This window comes from Malus sylvestris, chromosome 8, assembly GCF_916048215.2.
Source record: "Malus sylvestris chromosome 8, drMalSylv7.2, whole genome shotgun sequence".
Classification (NCBI taxonomy): domain Eukaryota; kingdom Viridiplantae; phylum Streptophyta; class Magnoliopsida; order Rosales; family Rosaceae; genus Malus; species Malus sylvestris.
Window position 1 is genome coordinate 12,931,319 of NC_062267.1, and position 23,229 is coordinate 12,954,547.

The 23,229-nt window shown below is 37.6% G+C and overlaps 1 protein-coding gene and 1 long non-coding RNA gene across 6 annotated transcripts in view; one reads left to right on the forward strand and one right to left on the reverse strand.

The window, feature by feature from the left end:
• LOC126631250 (cysteine-rich receptor-like protein kinase 29) overlaps positions 1-3,978 on the forward strand; it is a 36,138-nt gene extending 32,160 nt beyond the window's left edge. For 2 of the 3 annotated variants that reach the window (XM_050301426.1, XM_050301427.1), the window contains exons 4-7: positions 2,454-2,664; positions 2,806-3,043; positions 3,201-3,351; positions 3,474-3,978. In XM_050301426.1, the coding sequence (XP_050157383.1) occupies positions 2,454-2,664; positions 2,806-3,043; positions 3,201-3,351; positions 3,474-3,800 (927 nt within the window). In that variant the 3' untranslated portion in view covers positions 3,801-3,978. Of the gene's footprint in view, positions 1-778; positions 1,652-1,950; positions 2,074-2,250; positions 2,373-2,453; positions 2,665-2,805; positions 3,044-3,200; positions 3,352-3,473 lie in introns of those variants that run through there. The other variant, XM_050301424.1, reaches the window with a different exon arrangement.
• A 739-nt stretch (positions 3,979-4,717) lies between these two features.
• Positions 4,718-7,418, reverse strand: LOC126631256 (uncharacterized). Of its 3 annotated transcripts, XR_007626337.1 has the most exons (5): positions 7,308-7,418; positions 7,035-7,153; positions 6,050-6,191; positions 5,615-5,676; positions 4,718-4,981 (listed from the first exon to the last, which is right to left on the reverse strand). It is a non-coding gene; the product is annotated as an uncharacterized LOC126631256 (long non-coding RNA). The 3 variants fall into 3 exon arrangements; XR_007626335.1 differs by having other exon boundaries at positions 6,050-7,153; XR_007626338.1 differs by lacking the exon at positions 5,615-5,676 and having other exon boundaries at positions 6,050-7,153.
• Between the last annotated feature and the right edge of the window lie 15,811 nt (positions 7,419-23,229).

A 23,229-nucleotide genomic window follows, 5' to 3' on the forward strand; every position in this document is an offset into this window, starting at 1 on the left:
CTAGTCGCCTGCTGCGGGTGTTTTTTTTTTTAAATTTTTTCATTAAAAAGTCAGGAAAAGTATTTTGAATATTTCTACAGACTCGTTGTCACATTGAGTACGATGATAAATTAAGTTTATGTCATGTGTAAAAGTTCTTCCTAAGTGGAATCAGTCAGTGAATGGACTTTTTTATTGTGTATGTCGTTTTGCCACATAAAATAAAGTGCTTTTTGTTTTTTATAATTGTCATTCTTTACTGCATTTTAATCCTGCTGACTACACCTACACTAGATCTACCTGATTAGCACTTTCAACGCGTAAGAACTTGGATAATTTCAAGCGCGGAGGCGATACCTCAGTTAGAAGTTACAGCAGATGCATTCCAGTTAATATTTCAATTAATTTAAATAGTCAGAAACTGGTGAGAATTTTCCTCCCGTTGACATTAGTTAGCCTGCATGCAGTTAACGATCACATCATTCTTCTTTTGTACACAAATTTTGTTACTCATCATCAAAGTTAATTTCACTCAAGCCCTGCTTGGACCTCGTGGTGATCCAATATCCCACTGTACTAACGACAAAGGTAACTACACCACTGGCAGCACCCATCAGGGAAGGTTGTCCTAATCAGAGGAGGCAATTGGAAGGTTTTTCAACCGCGTCGGCGAAACCTCAAGTGTCCACAAAATTTCATGTTGTCTTAGTCAGAAGTCATACCAGACCCATTCCAGTCAAAATTTCAAATAATTAAAGTAGTCAGGAACTGGTGAGAATGTTCCTCCCATTGGCTTTTAATAAGCCTACAGTTGACGATCACATTATTCTTTTAACTTTTGCCATGGTTTCCTCAAGATTAATCAGATTATTGTTCCTTTGTACACAAATCTTGGTACTCATCATCAACGTTAATTTCACTCAAGCCCAGCTTGGAAATGAAATTCCATCAGCCCACTGTTTTTACGACAAAGGTAACTACACCACTGGCAGCGCCTATCAAACAAACCTCAAAGGCATCCTCTCCAACTTATTCGATTTCAACAACGGCTACGGCTTTTACAATTCCTCCCTTGGCGAAAACAGCAACAGAGTTTATGCAATCGGGCTCTGTCGAGGAGATATTAAAGCGGAAGCTTGCGGTAACTGCCTTTCTGACGCTGCAAACGGTCTCACAAGCACTTGTCCTAATCAGAAGGAGGCAATTGGATGGTTACCCGATTGTATGTTACGCTACTCAAACCGCTCCATATATGGCATAATGGAAACTAATCCGGGATTCGACGCTTACAATACAGAGCTTGTATCCACGGGCTTAGATGCGTTCAATCAAGAGGTCTCTCGCTTATTTAATGGACTAGGAGGCAAAGCAGCAATGGGTGGTGATCTTCGCAAGTTTGCATCAGGAAACGCGACCATTCCAAGTGCTAATATAACAATATATGGTCTTGCTCAGTGCACACCAGATTTGCCCGAGCAACGTTGTATTGATTGCATAGAGTATGCTTCGGGAGGTCTTGGATCATGTTGTAATGGATCAATTGGCGTGCGAGCTGTGACCCCAAGCTGTAGCTTAAGGTATGAATCTAACCCCTTTGTTGGAGATACAAATGAGACACCACCAGCATCCCCACCATTAGCACCACCACCTGCCAATACTACGATTCCAGGAGGTATTACATATGTCAAGTCCCATTACTCTTTGAAAAAAAAAATGTGGTTTAATTATTTGAGTTGCAAATTGGACATCTTGTCATCATTTTTCTATCCCACCTTATTCTGAGTAATATGTCTGATTCTTTCCTTCGGATTGTAGCACCAACTAGAAACAAATTAATTTGTAACTTGGTTCTCAAAGTTTAATAAATTATCATTCGTTATACCTAGGGATAGAAAATATTTAGATAACTGAAAATTAAGGCCCATATATAATCCGATATGATCAGAGAAGCTATATTTCTGATTTCTGCAGGAAAGAAGAGTAATACTTCTCGGACAGTGATCATTACGGTTGTCACAACAGTTGTTTCCCTGGTACTAATTATATCGATCTGCATTTATCTGAGAGTGAAGAAGATAAAGGCAAAACTTGGAGGTAAGTTTAGATCAGTTAGTTTTTACTTCCCATCAAACAGAATGGCCTCATGGAACACCTACTATTGATATAAGAACTTGAACTCAAACATTAACATATATGTATCCTTTTAATTAAATATGCATGCAATGGCCTTATTTAGTTTTTGGTTTCATATTGCATCTCTCTCATGCAAAGAAGCAGATGAAATTCTTGATACAGAAGCCTTGCAGTTCGACCTTGGCTCCATAAGAACGGCTACAAATAACTTTTCTGAAGCCAATAAGCTTGGACGAGGTGGATTTGGTACTGTTTACAGGGTAATGAATCGTATCATTAAAATGTCAGTTAAATTATTATTGTGAGAAACAAGTTAACATTCAGATGGTGGTTGAATGCAGGGTAGGCTTTTGAACCAAGAAGATATAGCGGTTAAAAGGCTTTCTAGAGATTCTGCACAAGGAGATGTAGAATTTAAAAATGAGGTCACGTTAGTAGCCAAACTTCAACATCGCAATTTAGTTAGGCTCATTGGTTTCTGCTTGGAAGGAAACGAAAGGCTTCTTATCTATGAGTTTGTCCCTAATGCAAGCCTCGATCATTTCATATTTGGTAGGGTTGAGAACTTGGATCTCTGGTTTTAGTTTGGAATGTATTGTAAATTCTTCTATGTAAATGCTTCCCAAAAAGAGTACACTGCAACAAACGTCAATAACTGTCATTATTATACAGTCTTCTTGCTTGAATGTGCAGATCCGATCAAGCGTGCACATTTGGACTGGGACAGTCGCTGCAAGATCATATTAGGAATTGGGCGAGGACTCCTTTACCTTCATGAAGATTCTCGTCTTAGAATAATTCATCGTGATATGAAAGCAAGTAACGTTTTGTTAGATGCAGAAATGCAACCCAAAATTGCAGATTTTGGCATGGCAAGACTGTTTGATCTTGATCAAACACAAGGTGATACCAGTCGAATTGTAGGGACTTAGTAAGTACTAGCAGATCTTGTACGGCTTATAATCTCAAAGTTCATGTCATTTAACAATACAAGTAAATTAAGAACACACAACAAGATAATTTGGGCATAACTATTACAAGTTTCAAATATATTAACAAAAACTAACCTTGCTTTCGTTGATATGCAGTGGTTACATGGCACCTGAGTATGTGATGCGTGGACATTTTTCTGTTAAGTCTGATGTATATAGCTTCGGTGTGTTAGTTTTGGAGATAATTACTGGACAGAAAAATAGTTCTTTCCGTCACGGTGGGAACGTGGAGGACCTTCTAAGCTATGTAAGTTACACACAAAGCTGGGCTATACATTTTCCCTGCAATTTATTAAGATTAAACAAACGAAAGAAAGGTCCTATATATATCCCACTTTGTAATTTCTAGCTATTCGCAAACTTATGCAGGCATGGAAAAGTTGGAAGGAGGACACAGCTTCAAATGTAATAGATCCCATGTTGAAGAGTGGCTCAATACCAGAAATAATGAGATGCGTCCACATAGGATTATTATGTGTGCAACAAAATATAGCTGATAGGCCAACCATGGCTGCAGCTATTCTCATGCTTACTAGCAACTCTGTTGATCTTCCAGTACCCTCACAACCAGCATTTTTTATGGATGGTGGCATTGAATCCTCATCTGACACGTCTTTGGCATGGGAGGATAAATCTGGTGTGACAAGGTTAGATCTGTCTAAAAGCAACTCTGTCAAATATCTGCTTCATGGATAGCTTCGATTCCAAGTCACAACCTCACTAGTTGACGGATGATGCAATGAAATGTTTGTTGTTGTTTGGTAACACTTTGTGGAATTGTATTGGGATTATTATGACATTATGAAAATTATGTAATTATTTTGAGCATTTTTTATGAGTATTATGAACATGTTTCTTATATTAATGCACTACTTTGGAGACAATAACACTATGAACATTTGTCAAATTATTAATTTTTTACAGAAAATAAATATGGTAGTACATGCTTCAAGAAAAAGACTAACTTAGCTACTTATGAAGACAATAACACGATATGTCATTTCTCATGCATAGGAATGAGGGGAAAAAATAAAATTGAGGATAGGAATTAGCGGGAAAAAATAGAGGGAAAGTTTTATTTTTTTATTTATTTTTATTTTTTTAATCATTTTTAAGAGTGAAATAACTTAACTACCCTCACATATTGTGCACATGATCTCACTTAATAGAAATATGGATGGAATATATGAAAAACTAACAGTAGGGCAAATTAGCTAAAAAAATTAGTTTGAGTTCTTAATTTTCCAATAAAAAAGTTCTGGAGAGAAATCAAAAGCTAAATGAAAGTTTAGGAGGTAGATCGACAGTTTACTCTTTTTATTGAAATGACTATGTTTCCTATTTGGAAGTACACAAAAATAAAACATTATCTTCTGTTTAGCCGATTTGAATATTAGATTTTCTAATAGATGAATATCACAATATTTTTTTTAGTTTTATATTTCAAAAGATGAAATACTATATGCTTTTTAGTGTAACGTATGCGCCAAAGATGCACAAAGTTTGACACATTGTTGAAGATGCACAAAGTACTGAAATATATGCGCCAAAGAGGAATATTTATATACATAATATTATATTCATGTTTTCGGATGTTCTTTAAAATCATGTGTGAGGAATCGAAGTTAACAAGATTGGGAATGTTAGTATACCTCAGCCATAGGATGCTACTTAGATTCATATATTACATGACAAAAATTGAGGATGTTTGTACGTCATCCTCAGGTATTGCTTTTCAAAAGTTATGGTCTTAACCCAGGGAGTGTTTTATGTTTACATATGTACAAAGTTCAAAAAATAAAGTTTTGTTCCACTAAAGTATCCAAATCCGTAACTCCATTAATGGCGTCTTCTTCTTTTTGTACGACAACGTTGAACTGAAAATCAAAAGAAAAGAAATTAAAAACATGTGGAAATGCCAAAAAATAACCAAACCAACATCCAATTTAGTACAGACCTAAGAAAAACATAAGCAAGAAACCATTTCCAACTCCTGAATCATTCATCAAACACATAATACAATCACACATATACACTTAATCATTTATCAAAATTGAATTACTTTTAACCAACTTAGCATGGGGCTTAAATCCATATTATGCAATGTTTATAGGACATAGTTCGCTATTGGAGAAACATATTCCTTTCTTTAATCTCCAACCTTCTATTAGGCATAAAAGCTAAGTAGCTCCTAATTAGGCAGTGTTAAATCCTAGCTCATGCATAATTGGACAATAAAAGCGATAGTATTATGAAATTGAATCCTCCTAAATTCGAACTCAAACAAACAATTTTAGGTTGTTCAATTGAAAATCAAATCAAAGTGCTTTTCATTCAATTAGCCAGGTGTATCTCATTACTTGATCTTTTTCTTGCTTTTTGATACATAGACCTACTTAAGATAAAGAATGACAAGCCTGAATAAAAATGGCTGAATGAAATATAAATGTATTGTGAGAAAAATTTACGAATTGCCCCAAGAGTCGGTGCAAGTTTTGGTCATGACTCACCACTAAAAGAATATCCTCATTCTACTTTGGTCTTTTCTCCCTCATAGCTTGCTCTGAATTTACTGAACGGTTTTCAAAACCAATTCCAATGATCAAATTCACGAAATATTCAGTCTCACGAAAATTATGAAGCTTATTAGAAAATGGCAAATTGTAAGATTTTGATGGTATTTGGAAAGTGTGGGAGAAAAGACCAAATTAGACGGTCATGTCTTTTCTCTCGGAAAGTAAAGAACCTCCTTTGGAGGTATGCATCCACTCTTTGTACTAGAACTATCTAAATACAGCAGACCTATTCTAAAAGTTTGTAAACCACAAACAATCTTGTTCGAAAGAGAGGTATCATCTACAACAATATTGCAGCATCAATAAACTTAGAGACAAAAAAATTAACTGAAAATTAAAAAAGTGAAATAAATGAGTCTGTAAGGATACCTGTGCTTTTCCATTGCTCACCAATAAGCATTGTCAACTGCTCCGATGGAAGTGCTCTTAAGTGTTGACCATTCATCGACCAAAGGTTCGAATAAAACATGACGCCTGGGGGTAGTTTTTATCTTAACATGAAAATATATACCTAGAGCAGAAAAATCATTTTCTCAACTGGGAATTGGTTGTGGACAATCATCAGACAGGTTGACTGGACTCCATAAAGAATGCATTCACAATGATTATTGACAGGAGGAAATCTCCCAACAGTTTGACAAAACATCCATAATCATAACAGCAAATCACCAACAGTTTTTAATATTCAAACCTACACAGTTGTTTGTTTGATCTTCCTACTTCCTAGTTTGCTTGTAATTTAAACTAAATACAACCAACAACAAACATTTGTTCCTGTAAAATACCCAAAATAATTCAAACAAAATTGGTGGGGCATCTCTAGAAGCCGAACGGCAGTTCCCGTTCTCCTTGTTCCGAAAAATGGCGGCAATATTCTATGCCCTGCTACCAAGACATGCAACTGCCATTCTCATTTCTGGTTTCTTGACGGAATAAATGTGCCTAAGAAGAATGAAAAAATGGTGGCTTGATTTGTAGGTCTCTACCAATCAGTGCACTGATATATATACATCCCCATGTCCAATAGCCACAACCGCAATTGCAATCCCCAAATGTAAGAAAATACTAAATCCTGAAAGCTAGCATTTAGTACACAGAATTTGAAATTAGATAATGTTATTGCAGCAGCAACAGCATTTAGTACCTAGTGGAAATCAAACTCATTGAACATAGTCTAGCTATGTAACATACAAATACAACCTCTGCAATCAATAAACAAAAACCAGATTTTAAAAATTAAAATCTGCGAAAATTCAACAAAGAAAAGATAATCCAGAAATCAAACCCATCAATCAATTCATAAAATCAATTGCTAATCACAAAATTACCCGCCCAATTCTGCCGTAAAACTCACCAGCAAACCCAAGCTTTTCTGGGTTTAAATTTTTCTTCGAATTTTGGGTTTCTCTTCGTCAATAAATTGGGGGCTTGATCAAGATCCGTCAAACTCCTAGTGGGTATAAACTGATCTCCCTGAAATTGCAGATACATAAACAAAATTGAAAACCAAAATTCCTTCGAATCAACACAAAATTGAAAAAAAAAAAAAAAAAAAGCGATAGATAAATAGTCCAATTACCGCTCTAAAAACAGTGGTAAATTAGGATTAGAGTTTCACATTTCTTACCCAAATTCGAGTCTACACACAACAAGTCCAGTTCTTTCAGCCTCAAATGACCATTACGAAGACGAATCTTAAACATGCAACACAGAAACGAATTAAGTTCCTAAAATTTCGAAGAAGATGACGACGCGGTGACTACGTGAAAAGAGGCAAGGGCAGACATGAAATAACATTAATTAATGAGGGGGCAAATCCGCCATTTTACTGTTAATAAGCAGTGCACTCTCACAAGATGAACAGTATTTTTCTGCTGGCTTTTAGCATATGGGTAATTTGCTTTTTAGTACGTACATACTATCTAATTTTTCTACAAAGTACCTTATTCCATATAAAAAAAAAAAAAAAAAAGTCTTCTCGTAATAACCATCATTGAAATTATATTTCCGTATAATTTTTGTTAATTGATACTATAAGAAGTGGTATATAAGAACTTTGTTTTATTGATAATTATAAATATAAAAAAGGGTGAAATTTTGTTTAATTGGATTTTATTTTTTCAAACATTTCGGGCAACAATTGCTTTTATTGATAGTGAAGCTATTATGCAACGTTTCATTACTTGAAACCTAGCCGGCACAATTATAACTTGTTTATATCGACAAACTATGGAGTTATATCGATAAACTATGGACGACATTAATATTATCTATTATTTAAAAAGATTGGTAGTCTAAATTTTTTGGGGACATTTTTCCCTTTTAGATTTTGCCCTTCCTCCACCAATTCATTGTAACATCCCGCATCGCCTAGGGGAGTGATCCTTAAATGTATATTTTCATCCTTACCTAGCACGAGGTCTTTTGGGAGCTCACTGACTTCGGGTTCTGTAGGAACTCCGAAGTTAAGCGAGAAGGAGGCTAGAGCACTCCTAGGATGGGTGACCCACTGGGAAGTTGCTCATGAGTTCCCAAAAACAAAACCGTGAGGGCATAGTCGAGGACCAAAGCGGACAATATGGTGCTACGATGGTGGAGCGGGCTCGGGAAGTGGTCCGCCCCGGGCCGGGATGTGACAAATTGGTATCATAGCCAATCCCTGGCCGGAAGTGTGCCGACGAGGACATCAGGCCCCTAAGGGGGGTGGATTGTAACATCTCATATCGCCCAGGGGAGTGATCCTTAAATGTATATTCTCATCCTTACCTAGCACGAGGTCTTTTGGGAGCTCACTGGCTTCGGGTTCCGTAGGAACTCCGAAGTTAAGCGAGAAGGAGGCTAGAGCACTCCTAGGATGGGTGACCCATTGGGAAGCTGCTCGTGAGTTCCCAAAAACAAAACCGTGAGGGTGTAGTGGGGGCTCAAAGCAGACAATATCATGCTACGGTGGTGGAGTGGGCTCGAGAAGTGGTTCGCCCTAGGCCGGGATGTGACAAATAATTGTCACGACCCGTTCCGAAATCTTTTTTTTATCGAAGGTGTGAAAAGACTAGAATGCCCTTGGGCGTTGATGAGTCGTATGTGACAAATGGTATTAGAGCCTAACCCTAGCCGTGGTGTGCTGACAATGACGTCAGGCCCCTAAGGAGAGTGGATTGTAACATCCCACATCGCCCAGGGGAGTGATCCTTAAATGTATATTCACATCCTTACCTAGCACGAGGCTTTTTGGGAGCTCACTGGCTTCAGGTTCCATCGGAACTTTGAAGTTAAGCGAGAATATGGCCAGAGCACTCCCATGATAGGTGACCCACTGGGAAGTTGCTCGTGAATTCCCAGAAACAAAACCGTGAGGGCGTGATCAGGGCCCAAAGCGGACAATATCGTGCTACAGTGGTGGAACGGGCCCGGGATGTGGTGGACCCGGGCCGGGATGTGACAGTTTGGTATCAGAGCCTAGGTTTAGCAGTCCTGTATAATTCTTGAATGTTCTAATCCTTATGCTGTCTTATGTCAGAACTATGCCGCCTCGTAGAGAACCCCGTCAACCAGTTGAATCTAGTTTCCCTGATATTGCTCAATTAAGAGAAGCTATAGTTTCTGCCATTCAGACAGCATTACGTACTTCCCAGAAGACACCTCTTGAGACAGTCCATAATCTGAAGTTGACTCACTTCATGGGTAATGAAGGTCATGAAGGGGCGAAAAAATGGTTGAATCATGTGGAGAAGACCTTTTAGGTGATGCAGAGTCTGGGGAACCTTCCTCCTGATAGGTGGGTCGAGACGACCACCTAGCTTTTGGGAAGTGTTTGAGGAGTGGTTTCGGAAAAAGTTCATTCCTCATGCATATATCGATCTTAAGAAACAGGAGTTTACTCACCTGAGGCAAGGAAAAATGTCTGCTAATCAGTATTACAGGATGTTTACTGATCTGTCGAGATATGATCCGGAGGTTGCTGCTAATCTAATAAAGATGCTTTGCCGTTACAGTTTGGGTACTAAGAAGAAATGACGTTCGATAGCGACATCAACTCAATGTGCCTTCTACCAGGAGTTCTATGAGATTCTACTGAGGATTGAGGTCTCAGAGAACATGCCTAGTGAAAGTGGAGATGAGGAAGGAAAGAATAGGGGCCAGAAACGAGATGACAAAGGAAAAGGGGACAAGCATTTTAAAGACCCCGCAAGACACAGAACTTTAAGAGGAGTGGTGGCAGTTCCAGCTCTTCTAACGGATGATTTAGTACTAATATGCAGAGGAGAGGTGGTAGATTCATTGGAGGTTCGAGGCTTTAAAGACAGAGAGATTTTAGTGGTTCAGGTGGATCTGGTGCTCCCTTATGCCGTAGGTGTAATAATCGGCATTTTGGGGAGTGTAGGATAGGCAGTAATGGATGGTTTACTTGTAGACAGATGGGGCATAGGGCTGCTCAATGCCCTCAGAGTCAGCAGAGACCCCAGCAGTCTTCCTTCCCACCATCTGCACCTACTCAGCACGCTTCAGGATTTGGTGGTTATACTCAGACTGGACGAGGAGGTGCCTACCATTACCAGGGTGATGCCACTCCCTACACCCCAAGACAACAACAATACTCTCAGGATCCTCAGTATCAGAGTGGGTATCCTTAGTACCAGGGAGGATCTATGTCTTATCAGCCTCATTCAGCTGAAAGATCTTAGTGGTACCAAGGGGGACAGCCCCGCTAGTAGTGCAGGATCTTCGAGGCAGTCAGGGCAGCAGAGGCAGGGACGTGGTATTCACGCCAACAGAGGTCGCGGTGGACGACAGCAGAACCAGGGGCGTATCTACAACATGTCACTGCAAGATGCCCGGAATAATCCAGATTTAATCATGGGTACGTTAAATATTCTTGGTCATTTTGCTAAAGTGTTGATTGATTGTGGTGCTACATATTCTGTTATTTTTCATACATTTGCTCAAGTGACACAACCCTATCCTACACCTCCAAGCATCAAAGTGGATTCTCAAAAAGTGGCAGTTGTGGAGAATTGGGAGCAACCTCGAATCGTCAACGAGGTACAGAGTTTTCTTGGCTTAGCAGGCTATTATAGACGGTTCGTTAAGGATTTTTCAGCGACTGCTTTGCCACTGACAAGATTGACTCGAAAGGGTGTTAAGTTTGAGTGGAATAGTAAATGTGAAAAAAGTTTTCAGCAGTTGAAGTACTATCTCACTCATGCTCATGTTCTAGCATTTCCAGATGATGGCGTTAATTATGAGGTTTATAGTGATGTTTCTCTGAACGGTTTAGGTTGTGTATTGATGCAACATGGTAGGGTAATTGCTTATGCTTCGAGACAGTTGAAACCTCATGAGAAGAATTACCCTACATATGATCTGGAGTTAGCAACTATCATCTTTGCTTTGAAGATTTGGAGACATTATCTTTATGGTGAGAAATGTAAGATCTTCACAGATCATAAGAGTCTCTAATATCTGTTTACTCAGAGAGATCTTAATCTTCGACAGCGGAGGTGGATTGAGTTACTTAGTGACTATGATTGCATGATTGAGTATTATCCTGGTCGTACAAATGCAGTGGTGGATGCACTGAGTAGAAAGACTCCAACCAGACTTAATGCCATTTATGATTGTCATGTTCCTCTTCTAGCAGATTTGAGGCCCACTGGAGTGGAGCTAGGAGTGGAAAATCGAGGAGAAGCCTTGCTTGCTAATTTCTAGGCTAGGCCATTTTTAATTGATCGTGTGCTTGAGGCTCAGATGATTGATGAGGAGACTCAGGAAATAATTCAAGCAAGAAACCAAGGCAAAAAGAAAGATTTTGAGATTCGAGAAACTGATGGCATGCTTATGCAGGAAAGTAGGATGTATGTGCCGAATAATGCAGAATTAAAGAAAGAAATTTTGGATGAAGCACATATTTCGGCATATGCGATGCATCCATGAGGTACTAAGATGTATCATAACATTAGGCCATTTTATTATTGGCCAGGTATGAAAAGGGAAATTGCCGAATATGTGAGTAGGTGTGTCATTTTCCAACAAGTTAAAGCTGAAAGAAAGAAGTCATTTGGGTTGATGCCACCACTTCCCGTTCCATAGTGGAAATGGGAAAATATTACTATGGATTTTGTGTACAAGCTTCCTCACACATAGACGACATTTAAGTGGTAGTTGATCAGCTTACGAAGTCAACGCATTTTATTCCAGTGAGGGAGAGATATTCGTTAAGCCGATTAGCTAAGTTATTTATATCACAGATTGTGAAGTATCATGGTGTGCCAGTTAATATTATCTCGGATCAGGATCCCAGATTTACTTCCAAGTTCTGGATAGCATTCCAGAAAGCTCTTGGTACAAGATTGCTTTATAGTATGGCATATCACCCTCAAACAGATGGACAATCTGAGAGAACTATTCATACATTAGAGGATATGTTGAGATCTTTAGTGTTGCAGTTTGGAGATAGTTGGCATGATTGTTTGGATTTGATGGAGTTTGCCTACAACAATAGTTATCATTCGAGCATTGGTATGGCACCATTTGAGGCACTTTATGAGAAATCTTGTTGTATGCCTCTATGTTGGTCAAAGGTTGGCGAAAGAGTTTTAGTGGGCCCTGAGATTGTGGATGTGACTACTCAAAATGTTCAGGTAATTAAGTCTAACCTGAAAGCGGCCCAGGATCGACAAAAGAGCTTAGCAGACAAGCATGTCACTGATCGGAAGTATAATGTAGGTGATTGGGTATTTCTGAAGCTATCACCTTGGAAAGGTGTTGTATGATTTGGAAAGAAAGGAAAATTGAGTCCTAGATACATTGGACCATATATGATCACTGAACGAGTCGGTAAGGTTGCTTATAGGCTTGAGTTGCCTCCAGAGTTGTCCAAGGTGCACGATGTATTTCATGTTTCAATGCTTTGACATTATGTTTCAGATCCTTCACATGTGATTCCTCCTCAACCTTTGGAAATTAATCCGGATTTGACTTATGATGAGGAACCAGTGACTTTATTAGATTGGAAGGATAAGGAATTAAAGAACAAGACCATACGCCTGGTGAAGGTATTATGGAGAAATCATTCAGTAGAAGAATCTACTTGGGAGACAGAGGATCAGATTAGAGAGATGTATCCACGCTTGTTTTATGATTATTAGTGGATGTATTTGTTATGTATAATTTCGAGGATGAAATTTTATAAGGTGGGGAGATTGTCACGACTCGTTCGGAAATATTTTTTTTATCGAAGGTGTGAAAAGGCTAGAATGCCCTTGGAAGCTGATGAGTCGTATGTGAGAAATGGTATCAGAGCCTAACCCTGGCCGTGGTGTGCCGACAAGGACATCGGGCCCCTAAGGGGGTGGATTGTAACATCCCACATCGCCCAGGGGAGTGATCCTTAAATGTATATTCACATCCCTACCTAGCACGAGGCCTTTTGGGAGCTCATTGGTTTCGGGTTCCGTCGGAACTCCGAAGTTAAGCGAGAAGGTGGCCAGAGCACTCCCATGCTGGGTGACCCACTAGGAAGTTGCTCGTGAGTTCCCAGAAACAAAATCGTGAGGGCGTGATCAGGGCCTAAAGAGGACAATATCGTGCTATGGTGGTGGAACGGGCCTAGGATGTGGTGGACCCGGGGCGGGATGTGACATTCATGGCTTCGTCACTATATGCGTTAACATTCAATAATCATAAAATATACAAGAAGAAACTATGAAGTATATTTTTTTGGGTTGCTGTTCTTGAGTTGTAGAGATGGAAAAAAGAAATAAAAAAGAAATGATTAATCTAGTAGACCAAATCAAAGCCACTTAATGGAATTAATAGAATTAAGACAAATGTGAAGCGAATTTTGAGTTGATAAAGTAAAATGATAACTTTTGAGTTTCAGGGGGCAAATGAGATCAAAATTGAGTTTCAAGTGACAAAATAGAATGAATTTTGAGTTTCAGAGAGCAAACTAATTAATGGCTTTTAAATTACATTGGGCAAAGTAAAATGAAAATTGATATCTAGAAAGCGTAGTTAAAAATAAGTCATAAATTAATCTAAGCATTGAGGAGTGTTTGAAGCAATGACCTTTCCTTCTCCCAACATTGTGAAGGAAACTGATTGAACACTTCAACAACATGAGAAGAACATATTCTATGGCTAATGGGATGTTTAATCAACAACATGAGAAGAACATATTCTATGGCTAATGGGATGTTTAATTCATGAAAAAATTTGTTTTTTGAAGACCTAAGTACAAGGACATTATAAATTTCGGAAAGCGATTGATAGGATTTTTACTACTCATGTGAATGGGATTAAATTTCCTATTTTACTTGCAAGAATCACAAGGTTATTGTAGCATAAACGGAACTCGCAAGGTCGTCTCCACAGGGACTATTAAATAATTCGAAACTAATCAGATTTCATTTAATTATTGTAAAGTAGAAGTTTAGGTGATTGATTTTATAACCTAATTAAAATAAAAACGAAATTAATGAATTAAAATAAACAATCTGCAATATTAGAGCTAGAGAGAAAAGAAAACAGTTTTGGGAGAATAAAATTAAGAAAGCACTAGGGTTCCACCATCACATAGCAATCCTATGAATTTTTACCAATTACTTATGATCTACACATGCCACTTTGAAGGTTAGATTTTCCTAATTCATATTCTACTTGGAACCTCCAACATAGAACGTATATCTAACATGCAACCCGTCCGGACGTTCGGATCAAATCTGAACATGAAAGACTCATTATGCTTTATGAAAATCCTTTGAAAAACCATGCAATCCTTAAGACGTGATATTCATCCCAAGTGAAATTACAATTATTAATCACAATAAGCCAACGTCAATTTCAGGGAACCTTCCGACCAAAATTGCATCAAATTACTTTTCTAAAGATCCTAATGGTGATTAGGGGTGGGTTCGGTTCCGTTCGGTTCGGTTTTTTGCCAAAATCGGAAACCGAACCGAAATTACTGTTCGGTTCGGTTCGGTTCGGTTTTCTGTCGGTTTGCATTCGGTTCGGTTTTTTTCGGTTCGGTTTCGGCCGGGTTCGGTTTTTTTTTTTTTTTTTTTTTTTTCAGCAACAAAAAAAAAAAAGTTTCTAAGAAAACAACTTGGAGCCATTTTGTAATACATCTTTCAAAGGAGTATAAATAAAATCAAAGTCTCATTTCAACATAAGCATTCCAAATTTCTAATAGAATCATCAAACAAACTAACAAAGATAATGAAAATAAACATTCCATTCAAAAATCAATTATAATCAAGCCTTCCAAAGTCCAAGTTAAATAAACATCAAAGTTCAAATCAAAGTCCAAACTTAAAATACACATCAAAGTTCAAGTTTTCCACACCTAAAATAAACATTTCAAAGTTCAAGAAGTCTTCCACACCTAAATAAACATTACAACTACGATTATAAATTCAATAAACATCTAAAGTTCCATCCTTGCACATAATTCTTCAAGTTCTCAAGATCAACGCTCAACCATTTCGAGTTTGAATGACAATTTGCTTACTAACGGTTGGGCGGCCTAGGGGGTAACATAGCACCTTTTTTTGAACTTCCACTTGCCATTTCTACATACAAATAATAAAACAAATGATACTAATTAAAATGTTATTCAAAATAATCTAACAAAATCAAATGCAATAAATAAAATTACCTTTCTCAACTTCTTCACAAAACTCCATCTCCTCAATGGTTGGCTCATGATGTAATGCAACATGAATGGACCTAAGCCAATTTTGAGTACATATCAAGGCCTCCACCATTTTTGGACTTAAAGAACTACGATATGGATCAATTATCCGTCCACTTGTGCTAAAGGAAGATTCCGAAGCAATGGTTGATACGGGAATAGCTAAGATATCTCTTGCAACACGTGCCAAAATAGGGTACTTAGAAACCCCATTCACCCTCCACCAATTCAATATATCAAAGTTCTCCTCTTCTTCTCCTTCATTAGGATCGGAAAGATACTTGTCGACATCATTATACACAACCCGAGCTCTCTTTGCTTTTCTCATTTCACTTTTTTCTTTCAATTTTCTTTCTATTTCGGTCATGCTTGATGAAGAGTCTCCACTTGTTGTTTGAGAACTACCACTACTACTTATATTTTGTTGTGTACTAAAAGACATATCTTCATGAATCTTGTAAAGATCAATCAATAAGTCTTTCACCGCATTTGTGGCACTTTCAACTTTTTCTTCGTCCTCACCAAATTGTATCTCAAAATAATCAACAACTTTCTCTAATTTGTGGCGAGGATCAAGCACAAGTGCAATAAAAAGATATTGATTCATGTCCTCAATTGAACCCCAATACTTGTCATATTTTTCTTGCATCAACATGGAGATCATAGATAAAAGTTCATCATTTTTCTTTTCATGCAAGAGACTTTTGATCTTAAACAAATCACCAAAAGTAGTATGAACGGTTGGAGTATTAGAACAACATACTTTTAAAGTGACTTCATAAAAAGGTCTCAAAAAGATTGCAAATATCCCCGCCTCACTCCAATCATCCATCGAAGGTGGCCCCTCCCTCGTACTATCATGATTGTCTTTAACAAAGTATGGAAGGTAATGACCATCATCTACTTTTAATCTATCAAAAGCCATCTTGAACTTTAAAGCCGATTCCAACATTAAAAATGTGGAATTCCATCTAGTAGGGACATCCAAAATTACAAGCCCTTTGCTATCTATTCTCACTTTCTCAACACACCTTTTAAAGCTTTCCAACCTTTGAGGGGAAGATCTTACATACCTAACCGCATTACGAATGCTTTGTATAGCCGTATTCAACAATTTTATGCCATCATTCACAACCAAATTGAGGATATGAGCAACACACCTCATATGCAAATATTTTCCATCATGCAAGAGTGCATTAGGAATCCCCCACCCCCTTATTCGGTGCACCAAGTCCCTTAAACCGGAATCATTTGCGGAAGCATTGTCAACTGTAATAGTTAACACCTTCTCTATACCCCACTCCACTAAACATTCTTCCAAAAGTTGAGCAATGGACTCTCCTTTATGATTTGGAATGACACAAAAGTTCAAAATCTTTTTATGTAATATCCAATCATCATCAATAAAATGGGCGGTGAGAACCATGTAATTGGTTTGTTGAATAGATGTCCATGTATCCGTTGTTAGACACACCCTAAATGTCTTCAATTGACTCTTCAATTTATCCTTTTCGGAATAAAACAAGCTAAGTACATCCTTAGCAATTGTCTTACAACTAGGCACTCTCCACATAGGACATGCTTGCATGCAAAAACGGCGAAAACCTTCTCCCTCAACAAAAGTAAAAGGCAACTCATCGATAATTATCATCTCAACACAAGCCTTAGTTACTTCCTCTTGAGAAAAACCTATAGCTTCCAACTTATCTTTCGTGCTAGCAAAGGTTAAGATCTTTTGCCTATTTGCAGCAAATATTTCCTTATTAGGACCGTAGCTTCTACATCTTGCTAAATGGTTTCTTAAATTAGTTGTACCATTTTTATCCGGATCGGCCATATATGATTGGGCACAATACTTGCACAACCCCTTAACTCTACCACCCTCAATTTTTCTATCAAAGTGCTCCCAAACTGAAGACCTTTCATGACTTTTTAATGATTCCAAAAGAGCTTCTTCTTTACTTACTTGGTCACTTGCGTCACCTTCTTTTGGAGTTGCATCGGAGGGATTTCCGGATCCACCAAGAGAAGTAGGGGTTTGTCGAGGTGCCACCACGGCGTTTTGAGGCGGAGTTGATTCACCAACAATGTCCATCTAAAATAAGAGAATCATACAATTAATTATTCAAATAAGATGGGTATGGTAGGTTTTTGCTATGGTTGGTTACTCACTCTTATCATTACAATTAATGAAATAATTATTAAACATAAGGGCTAAGGTAATAGAAAGATATGACTACTTAATACTTACTTCCGATGGTATACTCGAAGATGAGTTCGTTTGATCATGATGGCTAGTTGATTTTGATCTCATTGAGTTTGAACTTGAGCTTGAGGCTCTTGAGACCTTTGACACCTTTGACTTCATCTAATTCAAACAAAATAATAAGAGGATAGTAGTTAGTACTACAAACTTATACAAAAGTAAATGTTAATTAAAATATGAAAGGCCAATGATACAAAATCACGATAAAATATGGAAGGCAAGAATCAAACTCCCTTCACAATATATATATATATATATATATATATATATATATATATATATATATATATATATATATATATATAAAACCTGCAGCCAAATTCCCTTCACAATATATATATATATATATAACCTGCAAATATATATATAACCTGCAGCCAAATTCCCTTCACAATATATATATATACAACCTGCAGCCAAACTCGCTTCATTAAGGATATTGTTTCAAACACACACATACACAACTTGCAGCCATTATATACATACAACCTGCAGCCATTATATTTATTATATATATATAATAAAAACTGAATCACACAACACATACACAACCTGAACCTGCAGCCATTATATATATAATAAAAACTCAGTCACATAACAGCAAACTCAGTCAAAATGCTTCAACTATGTGCCCCAGTGACATTCCGAAGCATAAAAATACCCAATCTCAAGCACAATCAATCGTGGAAACTCAATTCAATTACTTTATGAAGCATAAAAATACCCAATCTGTTATTACAACTCAATCAATATATTCACTAAAATACAAATCAAATCTCTAAAACCACTTGCTGTGATTTCAAGTGCATAACTATACTTTCGTTTTTTTGATCTAATAATTCATGTAGAGATGGGGGAATTTGCGTACACGGATTCAACAGTAGGGTTCATCGAACTATCTAAAACCACTTTCCCTAGACATCTATAAAGAAAAGGAACTCCACTTGATCAGCAGTGACCCAAAAGCAATGCAAAGATACCTTAATACTTAATTCGAGGGCACTAACAAGGTATCTTTAAGCTGTATTATTTGTTCAATTAGTAGTTCCTAAGTAAATCACAAAAACTCACTCATATCGAATATGAGGTGAAAAAGGGTTTTCGACAAATATTGACATTTCAATAGGTTAGTAGATTCCCTGTATTTTTAAGTCCCTGGGAATCTTAAAGGTTTGTGTAAACTAAAGTTTCTATATAAAAAGGAACATAGATTCATAAGTGATACAACCAGACAATAAGTTTTTTCATGCAGAAGAAGAGAAGTGTGTGCATATATTTTACAATTGAAGTTTCCAGAGCACAATGAGCATAGTCGAAACAATGAAGGCTGCCATACCTTTTGCTGTGATTGAGAGGATGCTGTTGTGAATCTCTAAGACAGACAGAGAGGATGCTGCTGCGAATCTCTAATAAGAGGTGAGGCTGCTGCAACTTGCAAGGGGGAATGAGAGAGACAAAGAGAGGGCTGCTGCTGTGAGAGAGAGAGACAGATGGAGGAGACTGCTGCAAGGCTACGTGCGAAGTGGAAGTGCGACTGCAATCTGCGATCTGGGCAGGGGATTGGGAAAAACAAGAGAGAGACCGAGAGAGGAGGAGAGCGGCTAGGGTTAGTTTACTTTCGGGAACCAGTTTTAGTTTAGGAATAAAACGGTGCCGTTTTAGACTTAGGGTTATTAATTAATAAAATATTATAAAACGACGTCGTTTTGAAGATGTTCGGTTCGGTTCGGTTCGGTTCGGTTTCCGAACCCCAGAAACCGAAACCGAACCAACCAGATTCGGTTCGGTTCGGTTCAACAGATTCGGTTCGGTTTTTTTTTTCGGTTCGGTTTTTTCGGCCTCGGTTCGGTTTTCGGTCCGATTTTTTTCGGTTTTCGGTTTTTCCAACCCACCCCTAATGGTGATGAGGCATTAAGACAATTAGGTAGTTTTTATCCCGGTGATTAACAATTCAAAGTATGCATACAATCAATCATAAGCAATTAAATAAAAATCACATATTCATGCTAAGACTCAAGGCTTCACCCTAGCAAAAGAAATTAGTTCCGCATACTCATAATTGAAATCATAGAAAATATATTCAAGAAAGGATTGAAAGCACCTTCAAGTAAAAAGTCTCCAAAACCCTAACAATTCTCTCTGTCTCCAAAATTGTATAAAAGAAAGCGTAGTCTAAAACTGTAGACGGCCAAACAATATCTTTGCTAAACCCCCTCACAAACCCTAAAAACAGGTCATTTCTTCCCACTAGGAAACTAATAATAATAATTAAATAAAATAGGAAACATAACCCTAAATTAAATGGTGAAATTCGCCTAAAATCTGAACACCCACGTTTTGGACCCATAAGCTGCTCCAAAACTGGCCCAATATAGCTGGATTTAATGTTTGGAATATTCTGAACACTTCTCCAGAGGGCCACGAACCCATCCGATGTCATCTTGGGCTCCAAAAACGTCATTTAAGCCCAAAAACGTCATTTTCCAACACTGCGCATTGCTTCTTTATTCCATCGCCAGAAAATAACCGCTTGGTGGAAAATCCCAAATTTTGATATGATCAACCTAAGTGACTCATGAACGTCCTCCAACTGGAATTACTCCAAAATTCGTCTATTTGGTCCTGTTTTGCTCCAGAGGAAGTCGAAAGTCCTATATTGAAAATACAATTCAAAGTATCAAAATTCTTCCAATATATTAACCAAAATATACTAAGATTAGGGTAAAATATATAATATAAAATCTACTCATCAAATACCTCCAAACTTAGCTTTTTGCTTGTCCTCAAGCAAAACAAGACTCAAACAAAAATAAAAACTTAACAAACTAGACAACTAACTAAAACTCAACCAAGACAAAACTTCCACCTTCAAATTGCAATCCATAGCAAATTTTAAAAACTAGAACATCTTTTCAAAAGTTCCAACTAATCCCACCATAGAGTCTAAACCATTTAGAATCAATTAGAAAAGAATTCACAAACTTCCTTTGGTGTAAAGTGAACCACATAGTTAAGAAGACTCGACAAAAACTCTTACCTCTCGTCCTTCTTTATTTCACACATACTAACTTTAAGTATAACTATTTTTCTTTTTCTTTTCAATTTTTATTTTTTTATTTTTTCAGTAACAGTAGTGGTCGTGCAATGTCGGTTCACTTAAACTTTCAATCCAACCCATGTAGCGAGCTTTAGGTCAATGACTCCCAAACCACTAGGGCTTTAGGGCACTAGGTGTAGAACACCCCTAAGGACTTATTAACCCGAGCTGAAAAGGCTACAAAACCAACTAACCACCCTGCCCCATGCCAAAACTCTACCGTTTGACGCGAGAATCACTGCTGATTAGGCAGGACTGGCCCGGTTACTAGGCAAAACCTCGGGTGAGACAATTATTACTTTATTCATAATAATAACTGACTTTACTTAAAACAAAAATTAAATATAAACTTAGACTAAAAGCAAGTGTTTCAATCTCACTCCCCACAAACCATGTTGGTGTGATGTGCAAAGTTCAAAGTATAATTCATGAATTAGTGTCTAAGTAACGATAAATAGCAAAGACTCTAATGTGGGATTAACCTTCACCATGTCCATTTGTTCTAACGTTTAAAATAATCTATGGATATTAACTTAACAAGAATGAAAATTTTTAAACTGACACAATAATAAAAAAAAACAAAAATTTACTTTCCCACCCCCAAACTTATTTCACACTTTGTCCTCAAGGTGTGAAAAAAATAAAAGAAAATGTAGCAACAACCTTACAAAGAAAATTAAATATTACAATGGACACTAACTAAACCTATGAATAATTAACAAAAAGAGGACAAAAAACGGCATGACAAGGAACATAATAAAGGACATTAAAAAAAAAAATTTAGAAAAGAAAAAACCTGAGAGAAGTGGACTCCATTGTGGCATGCAATTTGAAAAGTGGCGTGCTTTGAACAATAAGCCATGATGGAGGGCAGCCAATAAATTGTTTTTTTTTTAAATCTACACGGGCCACTTGCTGCACGCAATGCCCTTTTGATATAAACATTGGATTCCCTTTAAAGAAAGGCATGCAGCTGGCATGCCATTTTGAAAATGGCGTCAGGCATCACAGTCTTCAGTATATGGCATGCATCGAACACAGAACCCAAACGGCTCTCTCCCCTCTCTTCAAACCGTGTCCTAGGGAGCATAAAAGCTGAGGATGCACCCACGTGTCATGCATCAGGAAGGGGAGCTCCATAGGATTCGGTTTGAAAGGCTCTCTCTCATCTCTCTTCAAACCAACAAGAAACTCTGTGCTTTCATCCCTATTCATACAACCATTCCAGTTTTTTTTTTTCAGCCCTCTCTCATTTTCCTCTCAGACCCCAATGCATGTCCGCTCTCTTCTTCATTACTCTAAAAAACGCAAGAACCTTCTGTCTCTTAGAAAGTCAGCCTCCTTTTATCTCGTTTTTCTCTCATTTCTCTCATTTGTGAGAACCCGAGCCTCTCCTCTCTCGCACAGCAGCACCAACCTTGCACCCCAAATACTGGTAGATCTATGGTCGATTGTCCAAAAACCAGCCATCAGCAGGTAACACACCCTCGTCCCTTTTTTATTTTTTTATTTTTTTTTAAATTTTTATAGTCTCTGAGTAACTGGTTGAACATCATGGTTCTGTGACTGATGCATGTTGGTCTCAGGTCTGTGTATATTATGAATGTGCAAACGTCCATGACCTGAAAGCTCTGCAACGACAATGAAAAGGAACAACAGCTTCAACACTGCAGATCCGGTTCCTGCAAAAGGTAAAAATCTTGTACTCCGTAGGTTAATGAACCCCATGTTCTGAGAAAATATCTTCATTACTTGTGCATGTAATTATAATGGTATGGTATGTGTGCAGAAAACTCAGATCCGTGAAAGATCCGAGAGAAAGAATTCTCAGACTAAAAATCCATTGGACAGAAAAGCATGACACATCTTAAAGGTCGTGATCTATTGATTATGAAGGTATAAACTCAGCCCTGCTCTGATTTAAATGGCATGATTAATTTCGTCCATGGATCTGTGAAAAATGTTAACAAAAACCATATGTATATGCAGGTTTAAGCATGCATCGAGCTAACAACATATGGACTAACATGTATATGATGAAAAGGGATTGGAAATGCGTTAGACTTAACGAAGACTAAATGACCACGAAAAATATGGACCCTAAAATGAAAAGGACCCGAGATCTGATGAACAAATAACAAAATGAATAAGACCTGCAGACCTAAAATGAATTTCACAATGTTGTGTGTTTTAAATGATACATAACCTGGATCAAAAAGCCATAATGTCATTAGTCTTTCTGTTATGAACTGTGCAGGACGACAAGTTGAATTGTTGTAGATCTGGTAATAATAATAGCTGTACTCAGTTCTGTGGTGTATGGATCTATGATTTAACTGTGCTTCTCTTCCATGCATCGCAAAACTGAGCTGCAGAAAATTAACTGCTCAAAATTATGTCTCTGTGCTGGATTTGCAACAATCTCCCCCAAACTTGCATCTGTGAATGACTTTTTATGTTGACTTCTTTAAATTTCCAATATAGTGTATATG